The 21,004-nt window shown below is 39.7% G+C and overlaps 1 protein-coding gene across 4 annotated transcripts in view; it reads right to left on the bottom strand.

Moving 5' to 3' along the window:
* The window catches only part of RAD18 (RAD18 E3 ubiquitin protein ligase), a 91,057-nt gene that overhangs the window by 46,643 nt on the left and 23,410 nt on the right, over window positions 1-21,004 (bottom strand). For all 4 annotated transcript variants that reach the window (XM_084765999.1, XM_084766001.1, XM_084765998.1 and 1 more), the window contains exons 7-9: window positions 19,713-19,897; window positions 15,767-15,843; window positions 11,198-11,258 (exon numbers count right to left, since the gene is read on the bottom strand). In XM_084765999.1, the coding sequence (XP_084622125.1) occupies window positions 11,198-11,258; window positions 15,767-15,843; window positions 19,713-19,897 (323 nt within the window). The remainder of the gene's footprint in view (window positions 1-11,197; window positions 11,259-15,766; window positions 15,844-19,712; window positions 19,898-21,004) is intronic.

Here is a 21,004-nt window from a genome sequence, read left to right as displayed (position 1 = left end):
TTGGTCTACAACGCGAGTCCAGGACAGCCAAGGCTAACACAGAAAAACCTTGTCTCAAAAAACAAAAACAACAACAAAAAAAGAAACTCTTCTGGCTATGGATGGGTTGCATTCCAAAAGCCTGAGATAAGTGCCTCTCAACTGAAACAACAAACTTAAAAACAAAAACAAAAAGCCAACTGCCCTGACCCCACCCTGACCCGCAGCTCCTTCATTTCCACTCCCCCAGACGCAGTAGTACCTTCTTAAAGAGCTATCTACTTTATTAATGGTCTCACTTCTTTCCATTTGTTCTCAACTGAGAGCCTCTGATGCCTCCTCCCATGAAACCATCCTAAAGGAAAGTACACTGTCAAAGTTTGCCGGTGCCAAGCCAGAAAAATCTACTGGCCCTTCATTATTGCCTCTTACATAGCTTTCTAACAACAGGAGCACATGAACTGTGGGACACAATTCATGATTCCATCTGCCTACATTTTCCAACACCACACTTCCAAGTGTTCCTTCCACATTAAGTCTATATTATGACTTTGTGGGCTCTTCTTCCCTTTCTATCATCTACATTCTAAAACAGGGAATTTCAGAGGACAATTGAGCTAAGGATCCCTGAACTTTTTCCTTCAACAACTATGAGGTAACACTTATATTGTCATAACCATACTAAGAGGTTATCTGTCCCTTAAAAAAATATTTATTTTACATGTATAGGTGCTTTGCTTCCATTTATGTCTGTACACTTCCTGTGGAGGCCAGAAGATGCTCTGAAACTGGAGTTGCAGACTGTGTTAGTCTCCATGTGAGTGCTGGGGATCAAATCTGGCTTTTCTGCAAGAACAAATACTCTTACCCAAATGCCCATTGCTTTAGCCTCTATCTGTCTATATTATCATTATTTTATTTATTATTATTATTATTATTATTATTATTATTATTATTATTATTATGACATAATAAATTAATGGTGCAACAGCAGCAGCAGTGGAGAAAATTCCTAGTGCTCTAGCATGCATCAAGGAAATGATGCTATATTTTTCCCAGCATGCACATACTACTATTTAGGAAAAAAACCAAAAAGACAAAAAGTCAGTTTTACTATCTTGATGGTGTGTGCTGTAAGGTAGCTAAGTGGCAGGGTACATGCGTAGTATGTGTGATCCCCAGCAACTCTCTCTATATATAAATAGATATGTGACAGACCTACATACATCTCTTCAATGGAACAGTAAAAAAAAGTAATAATTTATTAGATATTGGCTCTTGAGTAAATGACATGCCTTTTTAAAATCTTCTGTGGTAAGAAGTTCAAGTAAAGCAGTGCTGAGGCACACCAAAGCACTATGAGACTCTGTGAGCTAAGTCAGGCATTTATTTAACAGGGTACTGTCTTTGTTAGAACTACCGTATGATGAAACATCATGGCCAAAGCAACTTGGGGAGGAAAGGCTTACACTTCCCCATCATTCATCATCCCTGAAGGAAGTCAGAACAGGAACTCATGCAGGGCAGGAACCTAGAGACAAGAGCTGATACAGAGGCCATGAAAGGGTGCTGCTTAGTGACTTGCTCCTCATGGCTTGCTAGGCCAGCCAGAGGATGGCATTACCCACTATGGGCGGGGCTTGCCTACATCATTCACTCATTAAGAAAATGCCCTACAGGCTTGCCTATAGCCTGATCTTATAAAGGCACTCTCTCAATGAGGTTCCCATCCCTAAGATGACTTTAGCTTGTATCAAGCTGACATAGAACTAGCCAGCACAGGTCCTTTTTTTCTTTTAGAATCAGGTTCTGGAATACAGATCAGGCTACCCTCAAGCATACAATCCCCTGCCTCAGCTTACTGATTGCTACCATTTCTGGCTTAGGATATCATTTTTCAGTGAAAGCACAACAAAACACAGCCATCAGACTTGGATATCTGGTACACATATTCTCAGAAGTGAATGACAGGACAGGACTGTCAAGGAAAATGAATGACAATATTTCCTGTCAGAGAAAGTTAAGATTTCTTAGTAAAGTCTAGATGTGACACTCTGAGCATTAAAGTTTCCTAATGCCTACCTCTTCTAATGAAACTGGTGGTGATACTAAAGAAGGCAATTTGCAAATATTTAGAACTTAATGAGGCAATATTTACCAAACAACTAACAAATGATGTTTGTAAGTACATACATATAAAAAGGCTATGCTGAAAGAGGGAAGGCCAGTGAAATTTAATGAAGTATGGTGCTGAAAAATAATTTCATCAATATGATTTTAAATTTTGCTTAACTTTTCTGAAATAACATTTATTGTGTTTTAGCATAATAGCTATCCTTTCCTGAAGATTTATTAAACATATTCCAAGATGGCAGCAAGCGGTGTGGGCCTTGTTTAGAAGCCGAAGTAATCAAGTCAGGAAGTTGGGCTGATTTCATAACCAGGAACACCAAGCTTCCCGCCCCAATAGAGCAGGAGAACTTCGACAAAAATAAACTACAGAAAACCTGCTCACCCCTGGACACGGGGAAATCATGGACACCTTAGAGAGCAGACCACCACAACAGCCGCAGGTGGTGGCTGCCTACGCAAGCAGCTGGGAATGGCAGAGGTGATTGGTCCGTTGTCTGGAAGAACTGAACAATACTAGGAGAGTGGGGTCCGCACAGTGTAGACCACTGACGGATCGGGCCTCCTAGCGGCATCCAACAGCCCACAGAGGACCGGAACCTGGTCCCCATACTCTAGACCGCAGAATCCACCTGTGAACTAGGAACTGCAGCTGTAAGGAACTCGGTATATGTGTCTGCACTCTGTGCAGTGAAACACCAGAGCTCCTGGCCAGGGGAAATTCCCGGGAAGCTGGTGGATTGGTCTTGAGGCCCACCCCACCCACCCCGCGCCAAGCGTGCTTGCCTCCCCTGCACTCTCTGTCTCCCTCCCTAACGGATCTGTGGGCCCACTGGCCAAGGGGAACCGAAGAGGGAGGATAGGGGCCTGCCAGTCGAAGGAGGGAACCAGTGCCTACACAGGCGCAGTCTAGGTGGGTCCAGCTGGAGCCAGGTAGCCAGCCTCAGCAGACCAAGCCTGCAAAATTGGGCTGATAGAACCCGGCCAGGACAGTCTCCACGGCCCGGCAGGGACTCCCAGGCTCATAGGAGAAGCTGGACTGCCCTGAGGGGTCTGAATTTGTGGCCACAACTCAGTGAGATTCAACCACCAAAGGTGCGCCATCTAGACTGGTCCGCTATCTAAACTAGTCCAGGCAGAAACCTGACTGTGGGCCACAGCAGTCTGGCCCTGGGCAATTGGGCAGATAAAGCCACAGTTCCCACGGCCCAGCAGGGACTCCCATGCTCGTGGGAGAAGCTGGACTGCCCTGAGGGGTGTGGAAGGGGGTCTGAATTGCGGCCACAAGTGCACAACCTAGAAATGGTCCGCTATACAGACTGGTCCTGGCAGGAACCTGATTGTGAGCCACAACGATCCAAACCTGGACGATTGGGCAGTTAAAACCTGGCCTGGCCACTCCTCAAGGCCAGACGGGTTCTCCTACATGTTGGGAGAGGCTGGACTGCACCAGGGGTCAGGACAGAAAATTAAACAGCAGCCCCCAACACAGCTGGTCTGAATCCCCTCAGTAGTGTGAACGGAATCAGGCAGAAGACTACCTCTGCTGACCCAGTCAGGAGCTTAAGGTGTAGAACAAGTCTCCTGGAACAGAAACCAGATCACCTGTCAGTTCCAGGGAAGAACTCCCTGATCCCCATAGGCAACAGCACACGACGTATAATCACTCACCAACTATCCACTCTCAACGGCCAGTGAAGGACACCAGAAGCTACCACTCAACATCACAGATAGCAAGATGACTAAAGGACAGCGTAAAAAATGCAAACAAACAAACAAAAAACAACTCAACATCACCAGATCCCAACTATCCCCAAAAAAGCAACCCTGAGAACTCAAACACAATCGAAATACAAGAAAATGACATTAAATTCTTAGTAATGAAGATGATAATGGAGGAAACGAATAAAATCTGTAATCAAATGCAAGAAGATGCAGCCAAACAGGTGGAAGACATAAAAGAGGCCTATAGAGAGGCACTGGACAAAATTCAGGAAAATATTAACAACCAGATGAAGAAGTCAATAAAACAGTTCAAGATCTGAAGATGAAAATGGAAAACAGTGATAAAAGCACAGATAGAAGAAAAACGGGAATGAGAGATCTTAGAGAAGAAAGTACGAAACATAGAAGTGAGCTTATCTAACAGAATCCAAGAAATGGAGAAACGAATCTCAGAACTAGGAAGATACAATCGTAGAACTCGAAGCAACCATCAAAGAAAACGCTAAATCAGAACAATTCCTGACACAAAATATCCAAGAAATCAAGGTCACCATGAAAAGACGAAACCTGAGAATAATAGGCATCGAGGAAAGAGAAGACACCCGACTCCAAGACCCAGAAAATATCCTCAACAATATCATAGAAGAAAACTTCCCCAATTTAAAGAAGGAGATGCATATAAACATACAAGAGGCCTACAGAACGCCAAATAGAATAGACCAGAAAAGAAAATCTTCCCTCCACATAATAAAAACACAAAATACACAGAACAAAGAAAAAATATTAAAAGCAGCAAAAGAAAAAGGCCATCTAACATACAATGGCAAACCTATCAGAATTACACCCAACTTCTTAGCAGAGACCATAAAAGCCAGAACAGGACAGAGGTCCGGCAAACCCTAAGACACCACAGATGCCAGGCCAGACTACTATACCCAGCAAAACTACCAATAACCATTGACAGAGAAAACAAAATATTCCATGACAAAAACAAATTCAAACAGTTCCTTTCCACAAATCCAGCTTTACAGAAGTTACTAGAAGGAAAACTCCACCCCAAAGGGACAAGACACAATCAAAACTACACAGGAAATAGATAACTATCACAAAAAGACAATCACACAAACTCTCTATTGTAACCAACACCAAAAATTAATGGACTTAACAGTTACATGTCATTAGTATCTCTCAACATCAATGGTCTCAACTCTCCAATAAAAAGATTTATAAAACATCTCATTTCCCCAGTTATCTTTCTTGTGAAGCCAGGCATCTTCCCTTTCCAATGTGAAAATCAGCTTGACATTAAAGATGTTTACAGGAGAGATGGTTCAGCAGGTAGACATCTGCCAACAAGCCTGACAGCCTGAGTTCAATCCCTGGACTCACATGGTGGACAGAATGGACTCCTACTCTTACCTCCATGTGCATTTTGTGGCATATGGTCACACCCATGTATACACACTCAGAAAATATACACTAAAAAGTTGTTAAGTCATTTGCAAAAACTAGAACATCCTTCTCATTAATTAAAAAAAATTAAAAAACAAAAACAAAAACAACCACCAGACTTCTCTTGTATTACACATAAAATTTCATAGCTATGTACATGATCTTGACCTGGAAGATTTAAACCCCATAAGAGGCCTTTTTGCCTTGGAATATACCCAGAAGATGTGCCAGCATACAGCAAAAACATTTGCTCAACCATGTTCATAGCAGCCTTATCCATAACAGCCAGAACCTGGAAACAGCCTAAATGTCCCTCAGTAGAAGAATGGATAAAGAAACTGTGGTACATTTACACTATGGAATACTACTCAGCTATTAAAAAACAAGGAATTCCCAAAATTTGTGGACAAATGGATTGAACTAGAAATGAATATAATGAGTGAGTTAACCAGAAGCAGAAAGACTCAAGTGGTATATACTCACTTATATCTGCATACTAGCCTAAGGGGCATGTCCCAGGAAAGTCTTCACTTACCAGGAAAATGGGTCAGAGGTGAGGACATCCGATTGGGTCTCTAGATGAGAGAAGCATGGGAGAATGGGGAAATAGAAGGATCCAGGGGGTCCTAGAAACCTATAAGAAGAACATTATGATGGGCAGATCTGGGCCCAGGTGTCCGGCACAAACTATGGCACCAACCAAGGACAATATGTGCAGTAAACTTCAAACCCCTACTCAGATCTAGCCAATGGATAGGGTGTTCTTCACAGTTGAGTGTAGAGTGGGGTCTGACTTTGGTGCCCCATATTTGACCATGTCCCTGGATAAGGAGGCCGGGTGGCACTCAGAGGAAGGACAGCAGGCTACCAAGAAGAGACTTGATACCCTATGAGCATATACAGGGGGAGGAGATCCCCCTCAGTCACATTCTTAGAGGAGGGGAGTAAGGGGAAAATGGGAAGGAGGGAGGAATGGGAGGATACAAGGGATAGGAATAACAATTGAGATGTAATATGAATAAATTAATAAAATAAAAAAATGAAGAAAAAAAGAAACAAACAAAAAGAGGCCTTTTTGACCCTCCAAAGTTAGTTCTGTTACCCAACTTCCAGTCCCTGGTAGCGCCAGCCTGCTGTCACTACATTTTTCTTCCTAAAATTTTATATGAATGGAACAATACTCATCTGTCTACTTAGCTTGGCTTTTCTCAAGCCACAATGCTCCTGAGATTTACCTATAATGCTTCATCGGCCAGACAGTCCCTTTACTTTACTGACCAGTCCATTCTATTACACATAGACACACACATGCTGTTTCTTGAAGCTTGCTCATCCTGGCTAGCACCCCTTCACTGAATGCACAATTTCATTGTTACTTTATTTTATATTTCACAACAGATTAGTGATTAATAAAACTACATCTTTTCAGATTAATGAAATTATCTTTTCATGTGGTTCTATCATTTGAATATCTTCTTTAGAGTCTATTCACATTTTTATCCATTTTATTAATGTGGCACTTACCTCATTATTGAGTTTAAAGAGTTCTATATATAACGCATTGGTGCTCTGTCAGACCTAAGATTTACAGATACTTTGACTCAATCAATGGTTGTTTAATTTTATTTTATTGAGTTCTTTTTAGAGTAAATGTCTTAATCTCTTGTAATCTGAGGTTACACATTCTCTTTTATGGCTCACAGCACTATGAAGGAAATCTGTCATCTTTGATGTACAAGTTTCATTGTTTCTCTTTCAAATCTATATATTATTTCTCTTTTGCTTTCCTGCTCTATCTAGTACATAAACTACACTGCTAAGCGAAAATGTTGAAGATCAGCATTTATATTCTGTTCAAAATAGAGTAAAGGGTGTCATAATTCACCATTAAACATTGTCAGTTGTTCTTCATACATATCCTTTATTAAAGAAAATATTTACAAAACGTGTATTGATTTAAAAAACAGTTGCAATAAAAAGTATATAAAAATTCTGAAAACTTCAATGATAAAAAAATGAACACACCAAATCTTCCTACCCTCGCTCTTCAAGACAGGTTTCCCTGTGTAGCCCTGGCTGTCCTAGATGGAACTCACTCTGTAGAACAGACTGGCCTCAAACTCAGAGATCCACCTTCCTCTGCCTCCCAAGTGCTGAGATTAAAAAGTATGCACTACCACTAGGCAAACACACCATTTGTTTAAAGAGCAAAAGATTAGCTAACTTATTTAAAAAACATATATATAGATATAGATATAGATATAGATAAGTGTGGAAGAACTACAGGCTTTGCCCCAGGTAAAAGCAGTCTTGGCAGGCTTTGCCCCTAAGAAACACCAGATACTCCACTGAGATTGACATTGTGATAGACTGAGTGGAGCCATCCTGGGTCCAGAATTCATGAAAAAGAAGGGGGACTCCAGCCAGGCTATTGTGTTTCTAATTGAACATCGATGGGAGGAGGGAGCCAGAGGGATATAGGCCTTTGCAGAGAGAGAGAGAGAGAGAGAGACAGAGAGAGAGAGAGAGAGAGACAGAGACAGAGAGACAGAGAGAGACAGAGACAGAGAGAGACAGAGAGAGACACAGACACACACACACACACACACACACACACACACACACACACACACACACACACGGAAAGGAGAGGAGAGGAGAGAAGAGGAGAGGAGAGGAGAGGAGAGGAGAGGAGAGAAGGCTGCAGGTTCAGACCATGAAGGTACGAATCAGATAGGGGAGAGGATCAGCAGGCAGGTCTGGAGACACCAAGAGATCCGTTCTGTGGAGCTAATACTCGGAAGGTTTATTCTTGTTTCCCTTTAACCTTTTTTCCCTCCTGTATAGGATAGTTGGGTTGTATAATAAAGTCTAATTATTAAGAAACAGAGCCAACAGATAAGTATATTAAGAGATCTCATCATATAGCATCAAGAAATGACAAAATTAAAAAGTAAAAATCTAGATGGACTTATTAAGACATGCTTGTCATCCAGCATTCAGAAAGCTGAGGTAGGAGAATCAGAAATTTTAGTGTTAAGGATACAATATGTGCCAGACCACATAGAGAGAGAAAAACAAACAAAACAAAACAAAAAACAATACAAAACCAAAAAACCCACAAGAGGCAATGAGAAGAAAAAAATAGGAATCTTGAATATATACTCTGAAATAAGGAACTAATAAGAAAGCTTTACACGGTATGATTCCAACCAGTTGGCACTATGGAAAAGCAGAACTGTCAAGACTAAAAGTATCAGTAGTTGCCAGAGGTTAAAGAATGGAAGGGTGCAGGCAGAGTGCAGAGGATTTCTAGGACTGGGAAATGCAGTGCATGATACTGTAATGGTGAACACATGAAAATCCAGACTATAAACACCAATAGTAAACCCTAAAGTGAAGCACTGACCTCGAGCTAATACTGTGTCATGTGGGCTCACTAATGGCATCACTCAGGAGCAAGGTGCTAACAGTGAAGAAGTTCTATGTGTGCAAGAGGAACGAGACTGTGGGAGCACACTGTACTTTCAATTCATTTTGCTGTGAATCTATAACAGCTTTCAAAGGTAGAAGTTTCCTCTAAAGATGCTAAAGAACATTAAAGTAGTCTTTGAGTCTACATTAGGGATGAACAAATAAAAGACCCTGGGCCAAAGCCAACTGAAGACCTATTTGTATGGTACATTTTGAAAGAATTGTTGGCTGAGCAGTGGTGGCTCACACCTTAATCCTAGCACTCTATGGATCTCTGTGAGTTCAAGGCCTGCCTGGTCTATGGAGTGAGTTCCCGGACAGCTAGGACTACATAGAGAAACCCTGCCTTGATTAAAAAACAAAACAAAACAAAAATAAACTTTTAAAAAATAAGTAAGTGGTAAAGAGATGGTTCAGCAATTAAGAGTACTGACTACCCTTTTAGAGGACATGGTTTGACTCTCAGCACTCCTAATGGCTCATAACTGTCTGCAACTCCAGTTCTAGGGGATTAGACACCCTCTTCTGGCCTCTGCAGGACCAGGGCTACACACGATACACACAAATACATACAGGCAAAATAGCAAAGCATATAAAATATCACAATTAAAATAATACAAAAAAGTAAGCAAAATATGGCAGAGCATATGCAGCTTGAAGAGCCTAAACTGCACATTCCTTGGCTCTAAAGTGATGTGTTAGCTAGTTTTATGTGAATTTAACACAATCTAGAGTCATTTGGGAAGAGAATTTCAATGGGGAAAATAGTCCCACCAGATTGGCCTGTGGGCAAGTGTGGGAAACTTTCTTGATTGATGACTAATGTGGGAGGTCCAGCTCACTGAGGGTAGTACCACTCTTGGGCTGGTGGGCCTGGGTCTTTTTAAAAAGCAGCCTTGTCCTTTCAGACAGCCAGGAGTAATGACTTCTTTCATGGATCTTTGGAGCTGTCTTCACTCCACAGTTCCCTTGTCACTAGTGCTATTCCACAAATTCTGGCTACCATGGCTTCTAAGAACTATAATTTCTGTCTCAACTCAGTGGCATGAACAGGTTCCTCATCATATTACCTGAAAACTGCTAGCACATTATGGTGCTTTCCATTTTCTTTTTTTTTTTTTTTCCTCTCACATAGTCCTGGGCTAACATCTAAGACAAACATTGACATATATTTCACCAGATTTTTTTTTTTTTAATGGGGGAAAGTAAGTCAAGTCTGCTATTCCATCTGTCTAAGAGTAGGCATATACACTTATTTTTACATTTTGGAGAAGGAGAAAGTTTTGTGTTGTTTTTGTTTTTTTCCCTACATTATTGACCCACGCCCATTACTATAACCTGGTAAGGAAGCTCTTACAGGCATTTTGATAAATGAACATGATATGACCATTAAAATGCTTTCTAAATATTATGTCCATGCTTGCTGCCAATTAAGTGAGAGAAGCTACTTTATGAAGTGGGTGGCAGTTACTGGAGAAAGCATTGAGAGTGACTGTCCACTAAGCAGCTGTAAAAGGGACATCTATACCATAACTGGAATACTCACTGAACCAACATACATTACATGCTGCTTGCTGGCCCTTAACTAGTGTGGTGAAGCAGACTTACATACACCGTACTTGAAAGACTGAATCAGGGATAGTTTGAGGACAGTCTGGGCAATTGTGTAAGACCCAGTCTCAAGAAACAAAGAGACAGAGAAAGAGAGAGGAAGAATGGGAGGGAGAGTAAGAAGAAGAGAGAGAAGGGTAGGGAGAACAAGAATCAGTCAATACCAAAAGGAATAAGGAATTTCAGTGTTCATTAAATTTGAGGCTAGCCCAGGAATGCTAGCTTTAAATTCAACCCTCAGCACTGCAAAGATTAAATTAAAATTTAAAAATCGAGGCAGGCAGATCTCTGTGTGTCCAGCCAGGTCTACATGGCAAGCTCTAGAACAGCCAGTGATACACAGAGAGACTCTGTCTCAAAATAAAACAAAATAAAGCCCAATCAACTAAGGAAAGAAATTACAACTACCCATTTAACAAAAACAGTAAAATGTTACCTGGATAAGATACACACAGACAGACCACTTCAGGAAAAGAAAATGAATTTTTGACACAAATCTCCAAGGCACAGAAGTGCTGTACCTCCGTACAAAGAAGCAGGCCTGGGACATGATGCAGTGCCATCTTCTCATATAAAGCTTTCTGAGAACTCCTATTTGCCAAGTGCTTGGTGATGATGAGCTCAATGGAGAATGTTAGTCACAGATCTTAAAAGGTAGGCACCACATACAAAAGGCTGTATCTGAGCAAACACTCCACTAAAACCCAGTCTCTGAAGCAACATTAACAAGATTATTTTGAACATTAACAGCAAACATTTTTTAATTACTTAAGATGTAAAACAGCAACTTAAGTTCTTAACAATAAGAACTTGTTTCACAACTTACAGTATTTACGGCGAATTTCCTCTATTTCCTTTTCTGTTTGGTCCTTTGTAAAAACCATGACCTTAAAAAAAGAAGAAGAAGAAAAGAAAGGAAGAAAAGGGAGGAAGGAAGGAAGGGAAAGAAAAGAAAGAATATTTAGAATTCCATCCAAAGTGAAAATGGAAATCAATGCACAAGTTTCAGAATCTCAAATGTGGCTTCTTAAAACAGAGGAAGACAATCTGCTTTCTGAGAAACCTGTATGTTTCCTGACTCTGACTTTCATAAACAGTATTCAGTCTTCCTCATCACCTCTTTCTCATCAGCAGATTTTTATTTTTATTAAGAAAAAAATAGGAAAAACAATTCTTCCCTCAAGCCTAGTAGCACCCAAGAAGGAAATCCCACCATGGTTTAACAATTTTACAGTGAACTCTGAGAGGTTGTTTACATAAGTTAGTTATGTGCCTGAGTGTCTATGTGGCACATGTCAAGTACGTATGGATGTGCATGCGTGTGCACATACAAAGAGCAGAGAACACTGAGCTCTGCTCTCCACTCTGCCTGTTCTCTTGAGACAGGATCGCTCACTGAACCTGGAGCTGGATGGTGAGCAGCAAGCCCCAGCAGTCCTCCTGCCCTGCTGCCCACAGCACTGGGGTTACAGGCACACACAGCCATGCCTGTCTTTTTCCATGAGTGCTAGAAATCTGAATTCAAGTTCTCACACTTATACAGCAAGCGAACTTACCTGTGCACCATCTACAGTCCAAGTTGTTTACATAATTTGACAAATGTTCATGTTATAATAAGTAGCTTGGCAATAGTTATAGATTTTAGGCTACGGTGAGATTCATTTGTGGAGAGATTTAAAGTTTTAGTTTTTTACATAAATAGAAACATCCCAATAACATACATAAAGTATCTGTACCCAATTCCAAGTAGTTGAAAAAAAGTAAAAATGAAAATACCAAAAATCAAAACACATATAAACCTGTATCTATAAGACAAAAAGGGAAGGAAAAGTATTTCAGGTAATAAATCTTTGACAGTAACAGGCAGTACCATTTCTTCCACCTTTCCTGCATATCTAAGGTTTTCCAGGTAAACTACTAATGGGAAGTATTTGGTAGAGGAAGGCTGCCAGTACAAGGGAGGGGGTGATGAGGGAAACATGAGCAAAATACGATGATATGAATGTATGAAAACACATTGTTTATGTGATAACTAAAAACAACCAAAAAATAAAATCTATTAAGAAAACAAAGAAAAATTCCTTAGGCAGTCTCATTTTTCAGTTGAACATGTTATTTCCTCTTTTTGCTTTGAAATTCACAAGAATCTCTCTTCTAATTCTTGAAGTCCATCGTGTCAATTAAAGAGTATTTTTGTATCACAGATTTGTGTTCAGTTTTGTCAAACTCGATAGCTACATATAGAAGAATAAAAATACATCTATATCCATCACCCTGCACAAAACTCAACTCCAAATGGATCAAGAATCTTGACATAAGACTAGATACTGAATCTTACAAAAGAGAAAGTAGGGCACAGGCTTGAATTCAGCGCACAGGAAAAGAATTTCTGAACAGGACATCTATAATACAGGCACTAAGACCAACAATTAACAACTAAGACCTCATTTATTATGAAGCTAAAAGCTTCTGTACAGCAAAATACACCATCATTCAAAGAAAGTGACAGCCTACAGAATAGGAAATGTGATAGAGTATCAGTATCTAGAATATATAAAGAACAAAAAAAAATCTGCATTTAAAAATGGAGTACAGAATCAAACAATTTTCCAAAGATGAAACACAAATGCCTGAGAAACACTTTTAAATGCTCAACATCCTGAGCCATCAAGGAAATTAAAACTACTTTGACATTTCATCTCACCCCAGTAAGAATGACCAAAATCAGTAAAACAAATGACATCACATGCTGGTGAGGATGCAGGGAAAGGGGAACACTTATTCATTGCTAGTGGGAGTAAAAACTGATACAGTCACTATGGATATCAGTGTGAAGGGTCATCAAAAAGCTGAAAATCAATTTACCACAAGATCCAGCTACATCGGTCTTGGGTATATATCCAAAAGACTCAACATCCTACAACAGAGATACTGGCTCACCCATGTTTATTGCTGCTCTAGTCATAGTAGCCATAAGCTGCAGATAGCCTAGACGTCCATCAACTGATAAACGGATTATCCAGCTGTTAAGTGATATATGAAATAATGAAATTTTCACGTAAATAGATGAAACTAGAAACAATCACCATGAGTGAGGAATCCTAGACCCAATATTGCATATTCTCTCTTACATGTGGATGTCAGTCTTAAGTTTTAGATACATGTATTTCAATCCAAATAACCACAGAGGTTGAAGATAGTTAGACAACAGGTAGGGAGATAATCTTCCAAGGAAGAAGTAGAATACAGTATTCTAAAGAGATAAAGGGGAAATTAGGAGGATTAAATGGGAAGGAGACTAGAAGGGCAGAATAAAGGAGGGAATACAGAGAGAAACCAAACACTAAAGGTCTTTTGAAAAGACATATTACTGACTCTGTTACTGAAGATACAACTTAATTCTGCATTCAAACAAACAAATTAAGCTGGTGCCCAACTAGGGTAAAAACTATTATTCTCTTAATGGAACATAGCAATAACACACTGCTACACCCACATATAAGAGCATTATCCAACTTTTATCAGAAATGCTTCTTTATAGTAGATAAGAACAAAGAGATTCACAACTGGGCAATGTTCAGAGAGAGACTAGGCAGCACTCATCCCTACGCAGGACATCTTTATCAAATCTCTCCCCTCAAAGTTTAGGGATTTATAAAGAAGAGGTGGAAAGATTTTAAGATAATTCTAAGGAAACAGTGTCTTCTAGACAACAATAGGACTGATACAAATATGAATTCAGAGACTGGGTTAGCATGTACAAGACCTATACAAGCTTAAACAAGACAAAAATCCCAGCATTGAGAAGAGGAAGTGAACACAAAGTCACATCCCTAACCAAGAAGCTATGTGCAATTGACACCTGCTCACAAAGGGAGTTAACAGTTTTCTTCAATGGAGTGTCACTGGTTATATTAACCACAGTCCAGGGCAAGTCTCATGCCTCAGAGTAGTTGGCCAATACAAAATACACTCCATGCTTTGTTGTTGTTGTTGTTGTTGTTGTTGTTGTTGTGTTTCTGCACTTTGTTGTTTTTTTTTGTTGTTCTATTTTTTGTTTGTTTTTTATTGTTTCCTGGTTTTTCTTTTTGTTGTTGGAGAGAAAAGAGCATCAAGTTCGGTGTTACAGAGTAAGAAAGAGTTAGGGGAAGAAAAAGAATTGATAAAAATATATTCTATGAAAAAAAATTAAATAAAACTTTAAAAAATAATATTACATTAGCTGGGAGTACTGGTGCATATTTTTAATTCCCAGTACTTGGGAGGCACAGGCAAGTAAATCTCTGTGAGTTTGAGGCCAGGCCGGGCTATAAAGTGAAACCTTATCTCAAAAAAAAATTATAATTATATATAAAGAGGCTGGAAGGAGGAAAAAGTGGAAACAGGAAGAAGGAAGAAGAGAAGAAGGAGGAGGAGGAAGAGGAGGAGGAGGAGAAAAGATGATAATGAAGATTACATTAATGGGGCTGAAAAGAAAGCTCAGAAGTCAAAGGAATTTGCCGTCTTTCAGAAGACCTAAGTTTAGTTCCTAATACCCTTATCAGACAGCTCACAAATAGATCTAATTCCAGTTCCAGGAGACCTAACACCCTTGTCTGGCCTCCACATGCACCCAAACATGCATATGGTATATACACATAAAGACACACATGTAAATAAAAATATAATCTTAACAATTATTATATTGAAACTTCCCAGGCAGGGAATAGGCAGTTGTGCTGTAGCTATATAACTGCCTATTTTCTTTAGATTAGATTATTAAAAGTTGGCCCACGATACAAAGAAGCTTGGGAAAGGTAACTCTAAAAGATACTTTGCTGCTAAATGTGAATCCTAGTTCTGTGGTCTCTCCTAAGAGCTACAAGACATCAGGAATAACATAGTAAACTCAGAAGTCACTTATAATTACTTGAGAAGTTTATAAGGACTACAAATCTTAGTATATTCTAATTCTTCTTTAATTGTTTCTTCTTTCAATTATGTGCTCGTGACATACTCATTTTCCTAGCTAATTGTTCTGGTTTCCATGTTCAGACCATGGCTGCTTGGCCCCAGGCACCTGGGCAGAGTACCACAGTGGCAGGAGTTAAGTGATAGAGGAGCATCTTTACCTCATGGTAGACAGGAAACAGAGAGCAGCATGGGCTTTTTCAACATGACTCCAACTTAAAAGCAAAACTCCACTTGGAAATATACTTTAATGCTGTAAGTCTATTAAACACAAATACTGTCCAAAAACATGAGCTGTAAAGAAATTTTATTACTCTAAATAGCAATGTGTTCCAATACATTTTCTACTAAGAAGAACTTACAAAGGCTAGCTTTTAATTTTAAAAGTTCAATTCAACTTTTCTTCCTGCACTTCTACGCAAACAGCAAAAGAGATACAACGTACATTTTCACTGAGTTTACTTGCTTCAAGACGCATCCTGGTCTTCTCCATGTTTTCAATTTCTTGGACTATTTCAGCAGCTATTAAGATAATAAAAAGAGAAACAATCACTTAATCCACTGTTTGATCATCATCTATGCCTATCTAAGGCTTTTAACAGTAGAATAAGACAAGTGGTACATATAAGCAGATTCCTGCCTTCTTTTGCAAGTTTTCAAAAGTAAGTGTAGTGGTTTGGAAGAGAAAGTTCTCCATAGTCTTATAAATTTGAGTGCGAGGTCCCTAGTTAGTAGAAACACTTGAGAAGGATTAGGAGGTACGGTCTTCCTGGAGTAGGTGCAGCCTTGTTGGAGGTATGTCACTCGGGCTGGGCTTCGAGGTTTCAAAACCCACTTGGGCCCACTACCATTCTCTCTGCCTGAAACTTGCACATCAATGTGAGCTCTCAGCTACTGCTCCAGTGCAGTGCTTGCCTGCCAGCCCCCATGCCCGCTGCCGTGATAGGCATGGATTCACTCTCTGAAACCATAAGCAAGCCTTCTAGTAAGTGCTTCCTTTTATAAGTTGCCTTGGTATTGATGTTTCATCAAAACAGTAGAACAGTAACTAAAACAGTAAGTTTAGCAATATTTCAAAGCAATCCTTTAAAAGAAAAATGCGGAGTTCTAACATGCAACTCTTCTATGTATCAAAATAAAACTGTAAGAAATACCATGTCAGGGGCTGGAGAGATGGCTCAGAGGTTAACAGCACTGATTGCGATTCCAGAGATCCTGAGTTCAATGCCCCGCAACCACATGGTGGCTCACAACCACCTATAATGTGATTTGATACCCTCTTCTGGCCTGCAGGTTTACATTCCCGTACTACTGTATACATAATAAATACACAAATCTTTAAAAAGAGAGAGAGAGAGAGAGAGAGAGAGAGAGAGAGAGAGAGAGAGAGAAATACTATGCCATTTTTGTCTTCTCTCCTGAATATTTAAACAGCAATTTTAATGAAACCTGATAATTAATTTACTATTATGAATTAAATTCTTACAGGATATCCATTCAAACTCCAATATATTAAATGTAGTGAAACTTGCCAAGGAGAGAGTAAGATCTGCAAATACCAAGGGAAATGCTCTTGCTTCCAAACCTAGTGTCTGAAGGCAGTTTACAACCACTCATAGCAAGGAGATCAAGAGAATGTCCTGTCACACATTAAATGTCTCTTTAAACACAGATTTTGCAGATGCTGTCTTTCAGTATCAGGGTCAGTCCATAAAGTACATGAGGTACACAGAAAGAACTGACAATCATTTATGCACAATTATATGTAAAAAGATATTAAGTCTGGAGTTTACTTCAAAATATTCTAAGGAGAAGCTCTAAATGGTAGAAAGAAAAACTGGGTTGGCTTGGTAACTATTTATATTATAGGATAGATACATGGGGAAATTAGAGCGCTTCTCAGTCCATCTCCTTCTATATCCGCCTCTGTCACTCCCTCCTCTATATCCACTTCAAATAAATAATCCTACTAAAGTTTATTTTAAAATTCAAAGCTACTACTTCACTTAAACTAGAGATCTTCTTTTCCAAGCACTGAGATGTATCTGCCACCTTAATATCAAAAAACTGGTAGAAGCAATGTAAACAGTATCGTCTATGAGCAAGAACTGCTTAGCTCCTTGTGAGCTTACTGAGTCATGGATAATAGAGAAGCAACAGTATTTACATTCTGTCCGATGCATTAATACAAGTACCATCCTGGCACACACTACAGTTGTAAGAAAATTAAATTAGGGTTGGGTACATGTCAAGAGATTAAGCTGTTTTCAGAAAGACTTCTAATTCTGTTTAGGATGTAGAGAGCTAACAAAAGCTAACATTCACTATAATGACAAGGAAAAGCTAGACAACCATCCAACTACAATTTTGCTTGAATCCATCAGAGTTATAGTCAAACAGCAACTTCATATCTTAAAACCCAAAAGTGATAGCAAGATTGGGAGGGATCATGAGCACCAAGTGACAAAAAGCAATGCCCAGGAGATAAACTGCAATGGCCCTGTACCTGAGTGAGATCCTAACTAAACTTTTTGACGGATTGCAAAAGGCCAAGGGTGCCTTCCAAGAAAGTGTAAAAACGCTGAGAGGCTCACACACGCAGGAGCATCAACTGTAGGCCATTTCTACAGAATACCAGCACTCCCCCTTTTCTGCTTCTTGGCACAGTGAGATGGTAGGAATCCCAGCTGCACACTGAGCATCTTGAACTCTGCCATGCCTTCCCACTCATGTGTCCGCTCAATGAATGAGCTGAAATAAATCTTCCCTTCCTTAAGTTGCTTCTTCTTGGGCATTTTGTCACACCAACGAGAAAAGTAACTGATAGGGAAAAAGTTAGTACAGAACAAGCTTGGTAGTGGTGGCGCTCGCCTTTAATCCCAGCTCTTGGGAGGCAGAAGCAGGTGGGTATCTGTGGGTTAGAGACCAGCCTGGTCTACAGGGCAAGTTCCAAGACAGCCAAGGCCACACAGGGAAACCCTGTCTTGAAAAACCAAACCAATCAATCTCGTACAGAACAAGAAGTCACTGTGATAAAGCAGGCCATGCTGTCCTCAGGCCTTTGCAAGTAGCAGGCAGAAGGACTGTGGAGGAGTGTAAGGCTACAGGCTAGAGCCCTCGAATACTCTAGGTACAGACTGATAGGCCACCGTGGTGGGAAAGACGAAGATCAGAATGCTGAAATGTAGACAACGAAGACTGTACTCAAGTTTCAGAGGGCAACAAGAGCCCTATGAGGAACTGGAACTAGACTAGAGCCCACTTGTGTCATGCTCTAGCAAAGAATATGACTGCATTCTGCCCATGTCTTGACTATTTCAACGAGGCTGAATTAAAAAATAGACTAATTTGTTTGGTGAAGGAAATCTTACAATCTATAACATTCAGACTATGGCATGGCTACTGTTTAATACATTTATCCTAATTCACAGAAAACAGAACAGAAAAATATAAAAAATATGCAATTTAAAAAAGAAAGGAACTCAAATCTGGAAGTAGTGGACAGAAATGTACACTGTAGCAGGAAAAGAGACTTAACCATGGCAGCACTGGAGCCAGGGATAAACTTGTTGCTACTACCTTCTCATGTAGATCGAGGAGGCAGATGACAGTGGTCAGATGTATGGAGACAACCACAGCTTGGAAAGAAAGGAATTCTGGGATACTGACTGTAATCTTGGGTGGCATTTTCATTTTATGAAAATTTATCATACCATGTACTTTTCTGTTTTGATATCACTCCTGTTTTTAAATGTAAAGCAAATTCTAAATGCTCTCACCTATGAAGAACACCAAAATGTATACATGATCAAGTGAAAAATATATGGAGGATACTGATATTTTTATGAATCAGACCAACTAAGGATGTCTGTTTATATATAATCATTACAATGGAAGCATCACTAAGTTCTAAGTATTTGCTCAGGTACTGTACTAGATATTTTGGATGCATTCTATCACCTCAAAAACATACAGCAGGTAGAATTATAATCCTCATTTTATAGATGAGAAAACTGAAGTACAGAGATGTGAGTTCATCAGTCACAGCATAAAGTAGGAGCGTAGGACTCTAGATCGCTCTTTACCACCAATCTCTAGAAAAATACTAAAACAAAACAAAACAAAACAACAACAACAAAAAGAAAATATTTTAATTAAAAATAAAACAAAATTAAAAAACAAAAAACTGTCAACAGTGATTCCTCTGCAAAGGGACCTGGGGCTATGAAACAGCCTAAGAGGAAGACTGCCTTAGCATGGTGTTCTCCAGGTAACTCTTGAGGGAATTCATTTGCATTCTCTTACCTACAGCCAAAAAGATACTTTCTGTGGTTTATAATCCTGAGCTACACACTTGCTTTATCCAGATGAGCACGGCTATATTACATTACCTGATTTAGGATGCAAAGCATCGCACTGGGCATTATACATGTGCACAAATTCTTGGTGCCTTTTAATAAGCTGCTGTTTGTTTCCTTGAATAGATAAGCCATGCTGCTTCATCTTTTTCTTTAACTCACGGTCAGAGAGCAAATGATACACAGTTTTGGGCAGTGGTTTCCTTTTGTGAGCAGAACTAAAACAAAGAAACAAGAAAGATCTGAGGATTACTGTGCATTATCCAATATTCTGTAATAAAATAGTGATTTACCATCCCAACACCTGACTTACTAGAGAAATAGTTGAGCCATTGAGATAAAAAACAAAAGGATAGAGAGAGAGTTTAGTCAATAAAGTGCTTGCCTCATAAGCATGAGCCTGACCTCTGGTGTCCATATAAAAGGTACCCTAGAGTGCACTAGGTAGCCAGCCTTAACTAGCCAGCAAGGGCAGGCCCCAGTGAGAGACTCACAGCACAAGGTAAAACACACTCCTGAGTGTGATACCCAGGTTGACCTCGGGCTCCATATGTACGCTAACATACACGCACACCCTTACACAAGACAAGCACACCCATCGCAACTAGAGGTTCAGCTCTACGGGCAATTAGGTGCATAATAAGCAGTTGGCCAAGTGGTCTTTACAACTGCAATCATTTCAAAATGACAATAGCAAATAAATAAGATCTTAAGAGTAAGAGGGTTTAAAATAAAGTTTTTAAAAGAAAAACAAGGAGAGTTCACAAAGACTTTGTTTCTCACACTTCAGGGGACCTCAGAACTACCAAGAAAGCTTGTTTTAATGAAGATGCTCAGTCACTTTCTCCACATTTACATGGTGCAGGCCCAAAGTGGAAACTGAAAATGTTTACTTTCCAGTATTCCAAGGCAAATCTGGGTCCAAGTGTCATACCGGGGGCACGATTACAGCCAAGTGTAGATAAAACAGTTCTACTCACACAAGGATCATTCCCTGACTAAATTATCTCTTTTATGCTCTATTAGTGAAGTCTGAAAGCCAGAAATAACTACTTAATTGTATTTTTACAAAATTGTTCTTATAATGGCATCCAACTGGACTCTCCAAGATAGATGAAATTATGGTAAAATAAAATCACAGTAGGTAGCAACAACTGAATCACTCTGCAATGTTTATGACAAGCACAAAGGGAGGAGTGATTCATTAAGTCTCTGACTAAAACATTTATTTTATCAACGTCAGACTATTACATTTACAACTGTGAAAGTCTAATAAATATCTGTAGTGTTCACTGGCATTCACAATGAAAGCACCACCTGACATC

This window comes from Acomys minous (assembly GCF_964271855.1).
Source record: "Acomys minous genome assembly, chromosome: 17".
NCBI lineage: Eukaryota > Metazoa > Chordata > Mammalia > Rodentia > Muridae > Acomys > Acomys minous.
This window is presented reverse-complemented; position numbering and strand designations above follow the sequence as displayed.